At 43.7% G+C, this 6286-nt stretch overlaps 1 protein-coding gene across 1 annotated transcript in view; it reads right to left on the reverse strand.

Moving 5' to 3' along the window:
• BIRC6 (baculoviral IAP repeat containing 6) overlaps positions 1-6286 on the reverse strand; it is a gene marked incomplete at its 5' end in the record, with an annotated part of 304005 nt that overhangs the window by 212067 nt on the left and 85652 nt on the right. The window contains one exon of the mRNA XM_019548600.1: positions 813-960. Coding sequence (XP_019404145.1) covers positions 813-960 — 148 coding nt within the window. The remainder of the gene's footprint in view (positions 1-812; positions 961-6286) is intronic.

Below are 6286 nucleotides of genomic sequence, written 5' to 3' on the forward strand. Positions count from 1 at the left end.
GGCTGCAGTACTGCAGAGAAGGACTTGGGTGGTACAGTAAACCATAAGCTGAATATGAGCCAACAGTATGCTTTTGTGGGGGAAAAAAACCACCTACAGCATACTGGACTGTATTAGTATGTGCATCACTTGCAAAACAAGGGAAGCAATTCTTCCACTCTCTTCAGCACTGATGACGCCTCACCTGAAGTACTACATCTAGTTTTGGGCCTCACACTTCAAGAAAGATGAGGACAGACTGGAAAGAATCCTTTGGAGAGTGACAAAAATGATTAGAGGACTGAGAAGCATGATTTATGAGGAAAGGCTGAAGAAGCTGGGATTATTTTGTCTGGAGAAGTGACTGGGTTGTTTTGAATGTTTAAAACATTTTGGTAAAAGGATTACTTAAAAAAATTACTTAAGCATTTTGGGGGGGGTGGGGGGGGAGGAAATCAGACAAAAATATTTGTTTACTGTAGTAGAAAAACCATATACTTTAAAGAACAAAGGCAATTACCACATACCTACCTGTCTGTTAAATACAGTTTCCTAGAGCTGTGTTAATCGAAACGGACTATAAACACTACAACAACTATCTGTTGAATAGACATCTTTCATTTTACCTTTAAAAAAATGAAACAAAACAAACACAAGCCCACAATCATTAGGATTTTTGTTTTCTGAATCTACTCTAACCTGTAAGAGTATTGCAAATTATGGGGAAAAACGTGTCATTTAACAGTGTCTACGAACATTCAAAAACATGATAACTGATTTGCTTACAAGAAGGTTTTTGCCAGATTAAAAACAACTACATATTCTCTTAATACCTTGTCTGAAGTAATGCTTCCATGGGCGTTAGTCGGTCCTGCAACTGTCTGGACACAGCCGTTAGCAAGGTCGCACAAGTTGTACTGCATCCCGCCAAATCTTCATCCTTTACGTAATTCAGCAATACAAAATACCAGTACACAGATCCTGAAGCAAAGAGAAATTTAATTTCAGTTGAAGTACAGCATGAATATTCAACCCAGTTCCATTGAAATATAAAATTAATTAAAAACAACAGACTGAAGTAGTGAATGATGAAGCATTTGAAAAACGTAAGTACAGATCCATATGCTTCTACGGTCTGCCTCAGAATATTGCAGTTAATGTTTCAGGCTACAAGACACTTTAAAATGATCTTAAAATAGCCATAATGGAAAAAGTTTCTTAAAAGAATCTCATGAAACCATTTTTCATCCAAGAACATTACAATTTTAAAGGAAGTCAAATTTGCTACAGCAAGTAATACTGTATTAGAAAATATGAAACAAGTACTTCCTTAATTAGAAATCATGATTTTTTAAAAAGGACACAAACTAACTTCATATACAATAACACTTAATGTATGAAGGCCTAAGATACTTATTTAACATAAAAATGAACATTTTATAACTGACATTTTCTTTCTTACTTAACAGTTTGTTTGTTTTAATAGTTATTGGCTGCTTGCAGATATTAAAAGAAACGGAAACAAAAACAGAAAAAGCAAAATGCACTTTACCAGAAGCAGCAGCATATTACTTTGAACCAACTCTGCAGCATCTGTATAGACTGGGTGCTTCAGTGGAGCTTTTTGGTACTTTAAGCTAAAGCTGATTCAATCAGCAATAAGATAAAAGCACCAAACAAGTCCCCCTAAAGTGCCCGATTTATACAGACACTGGGCGAGACAGGTCCAACTAACAAGCTGCCTCTTCTGGGCATGTGCTGGACTCTGTGTGGGAGCGCACCAAATTTACAGAAAAGCACAGCTTTTTTTTTTTTTTTAAACCTCTGCAAGCTACCTTCATGGTTTAGTGTAAGACTAATGACATAAGGAGATTTGATATTTAACAACATAAGGGGTAAGGTAAGGAATTCTTATTTAGGCCCCTGGCAGATGTTAGATTTAACACAAATTCAGAATGTCACATATTCAGCCAATTTATGGCATTATAAAACAGTAAACCAGCTACAAAGACTGGTTTACTATTTTATAATGCCATAAATGTAACATGTAACACAGAACATTTTTGCTTGTCTGGCTAGTTTGCATTGTGCTTTAAATTGATCATGTGGTACCTGCTGCATTCCAGGCCAGGGCTGCCCCAACCTATGCTAACAATCAATTGACTATCAGCATCAGTTGGGACAGCCTCATATCTGGAACGGGATCCAGGGCTGTCCAGGGCCACACCAACAATGATCTGCTGTCAACAGATCCCAGGGGACTTCCCCAAACAGTAGTGCAATTGGGACACAAGGAATGTCATGCCCCTTCCCAACACTATGCATACTGCCATGCACTCAGATCCCAATTATGTTAAAGCCTGTCAAGGGCCTCACAGTCTTATAACAAAAAGACATGTAATATATATATGCTTTAATTGTTAAAGTTAAAAAAAATTATCTGCAATGCATCCTGAAGAGTAATGATTATATCAGATGGTGTACAACTATTAGTTATGTTCATGTTGAAATAGCATTAAATTATATTTGGAGTTTGTATTTTTCTGTTTTTAAAAATTCTGGTGAGTGAAATACTTTTTCATAGTTGCTTAGTAGCTGAGGTTTGGTGGTCAAAGTCAAGTTTATCTGAATATCAAAAGCTAAATTTTTAGAATGTTTTCAGTGAAGTTTTTATTAAATATCAATGTTAATAATTTCTTCCTTTTCAATAACTATTTTCTTCTTAAACTAGACCTGATATTTATATTTTCTAATTATGTCAACCATAATTTTTTTTCTATACAGAATCAAGGTACGCTAAAGGGGACAAAGCTTTTTTTAAAAAAAGAAGATGCATACTAACAAATATTTAAAATGTTAACTCTCCTTATACTTCATAATTTTTTTTAGTCTTTGTTTTCATGAAACTTGTGTAAAAATGACAAATACTATGGAAATAAGTCACTGAACTGTGAGCAAGCTCTGGTAAGAGACAAAGTGCATTTAAGAAAACTATGCACGTTAGGAATTATATTCCCCGACCGCACAGAAATCTTTGTGGGCTCACCTCAGTGTACTATGGAACTAAAGAAAGGGCAGAACAACAACCTATAAACCAACACTACATAAACAGGTGTCTTCACCATACAAAAACAACAGTCACTTACCCATTTTATTAATCCCTTCCTCACAATACAAACATCTTTTCTACCACCATGCTGAAGGGAATAGGAAAGAAATAACTTATTTTGTCTGAAAGGCTACAACAGCACCTGACTAAAATTTCTTCCCAAGCTTCTGCTGTCCCAGGAAAAACCCTGAGAGTAAAGAAGTGCTACATCTGTCTCCCAGAGCAAAAAAATGGCTGTTCCAGGAGAAAAATACCCTAGGAATAAGCAGGGTTATATCAATCCCAGGAGTTTTCTTCCTGGGAGAGCAAACATCTGTACATATTCTTGTCTGAAAAACAACAGCACAGCCTTCCAACATCCCAGTGGACTTGACTCCCACCTTCCCCAAAGGAAGACTGTCCCCCTCACTGGACTCCACTGCTCCAGCCAAGCAGAAAACAGAACACACTGGCTTCCCCTTCATAATTCCCTACATTGTGCTGCAGCAAGACACAGGCAGTCCAGGTCAACCAGTCAGGGCTGTCCTGTAGACTTCTGCCATCTTTTGCCAGCAGACTGAGGGAACCAACACATCAGGTTGAGATGTGGACAGAAAGCCCTCCTGGATGTGTAGCATCAATACTGAAAGCTCTTTGTTCTTCAAGGGCTCAGCAGTTGAATGTCTGTTCAGACATCTTCGTATAAAGCTTTTCTATTAGGAAAACAAACCCGCAGGAATTCTCCCAGATTATTTGAATATATTGTGTATGCAGTGTTAATATGCAAAATGTTGCCTTTAGGAGAGGAGGGATGGCTCATCGGCAAAAACATATCAATTGTTCTGATGTCACATGTAAGTAAAGACGACAACAGTTCAGTGGCTGGGGAATGAGCTTGAGACTTAGAACACTGGTGTTCAATTCTTCTCTCATATACAGGCTTCCCCTATAAATTAGGCAAGCCAGCCTAGGTTAATCTATGCCGGGGCAGGCAATTATTTTGGGCGGAGGGCTGCTTATCCAGTTTTGGCAGGCTGTCCAGGGCAACATGTGTAGCCCCACCCCTTGACAGGTGCCCCACCCCCAGTCACCATCTCCGGACCAATGTCCCAGGGCCAGCACCAGTGGGGCCTAGACTGGGGCACAGGCTGGCAGGGGTCTGTGGAGCCGGGATGGCCTGCACCAGCAGGGAGGGGGGGGAGCTGGTCTGGCTCCATAGAGCACCTGCCTGCTGAGACCCCGCACTTCTGCAACCCTGCTCCGGGCCCCACCAGCACTGGCCCCAGGACACTGGTGTGGACCCTGTACTCCCGCTGGCTTCCCATCCACTCACTCCCAGTGCCCCCCAGCCTCGCGATACAGGCAGGGGACAGCGCTCAGCCCCAACTCCCTGCTCGCCAGCAGGAAAACTAGTGCTGAGCCGGGGGAAAAGTGGCCCCTTGCCCGTCCCATCGCCAGCGCTTGCAGCCCTTGCGGGGCTGTCCAGAGCAGGCAGACAGCCTCATACAGGCTGCATGTGGCTGTAGCGCAGGGCGCTGGCCATGGGGTGGGTGAAGGGCCACTTTTCCCCATGCTCAGCACCAGCTTGTAACTCGCCCTGCTGCCAGTGGGGCCAGGTTACAAGGTGGTGCTGAGCACAGAGGAGGAGAAAGCAATCCCTCCCTGCCCCATGCCCAGCGCCCCGCGCTGCAGCTGCTTGCAGCCGGCCTGGGGCTGCCTGTGCCTGCTCTGGACAGCCCCACATGGGCTACAGGTGCCTGCAGCAGGGAGTGCCAGCCATGGGGCAGGTGAGGGACCACTTTTCTCCATGCAGGGAAGGAGCCCAGGGAAAAGCTGAGCGGGGGGGGGGGGAAGGGGCCTCCTCTCCTTTGCCCCACCCCATGCCCTGTGCCCCTCACCGCAGCTCGCAGCCTGTGTGGGGCTGAGGAGCAGGCACAGGCAGCCCCACAGGCTGCAAGGAGCTGCAGCGAGGGGCACAGGGCGTGGGGTGGGGAGGGGCCACTTCCCCCTTGGGCTCCTTCCCTGCCCAGGGTCCCCCCCTAACTTACTTGAGCTTCCCACACCGGGCCAGTCACATGCTCCCAGCCCAGAAACTGTGGCTGGGGCTTCCAGCTGGGGGGTGGGGCCAGCAGGCCCTGCTGTTGTGGGAGCCCGCTGGGCTTCCCCTGGGTCCTACTGCCCTTGGTTCCTGTCAAATAAGCTACACTGTTTATTTTCAAGACTTATCACAGGTTGAGAGGGAGAAAGTGAACAGGGCATGTTTTGCAGCAGCTCTCCCAGGCACAGCACAGAGGTGGGTTCAGACATGTCGTGCATGTTTTTGCTTCAAGTCCTCACTTAGAGAAGGGGTTACTTCATTACCCAAGTGTTCTGTTCGGATTATAAATACAATGACTGAGAGTAGGATATGGCATTGGGGCCACATACGTTCCTGAGATAAATAGAAAAGAAGGCAACAGCAGGATGATAAATAGCTTAGCAATGCTTTAAAGTAGAGAACCTTGAAGTATGGGAGGCTTGGAAAAGCACTTCATAAAGCATTTAGTCTCAAGAGTGACTCCGAACAGTGTGGGAAGAACTGAACAGCGTGAAATAGTCATGTTCTGGCCTAATTAGGATTTAAAGATGTTGCTAACAGGATCTGATATTACATCAGTTTAACACATTTTATAATTCTCATCCATCTCAGCTAATAGTTAAAACAGAGAAGGCACAAATTCACTCAGCTGCCTCAGCACATGCTAAAATACAACTTTTTTCTCATTTATATTTGAGAGTTTCAAAATAGATTGGATAAAGACAGTAAACATAATAAGGCACATTAGTTTCTATAACCAATGTCACAAAGGAGAAACATGGATAGCATCTCTTTTGCCTGCATTTAACTCTGCAGCCTTAATGAACAGCTATCCCTCATAGCTGGGTTGGCTGCAGCCTTCTGCATGAGTCTAGACTGGACCTCAAACTCATGCCACTAGTGTCAAAGCAAGACACTGCTATCATCCTATATCCATGGAAAGAGTAGCAGTAAAAAATTTCATTACTTTCCTACAGGAGCAAAACACATTATATTCAGTACTGGCTGCAGTCTCTGTGACAGGATGCCTTTTTTTCCCCCCATGCTACCAAACTTTGGGGCAAAGCATCCACGCCAGAAGATAGGTGGGTGATCCAGGCTGACCTGGACAAGCTCAGCAAATGGGCAGACAAGAACCTGAT

This window comes from Crocodylus porosus, unplaced genomic scaffold (genome assembly GCF_001723895.1).
Source record: "Crocodylus porosus isolate Cpor-Errol unplaced genomic scaffold, CroPor_comp1, whole genome shotgun sequence".
Classification (NCBI taxonomy): Eukaryota; Metazoa; Chordata; order Crocodylia; family Crocodylidae; genus Crocodylus; species Crocodylus porosus.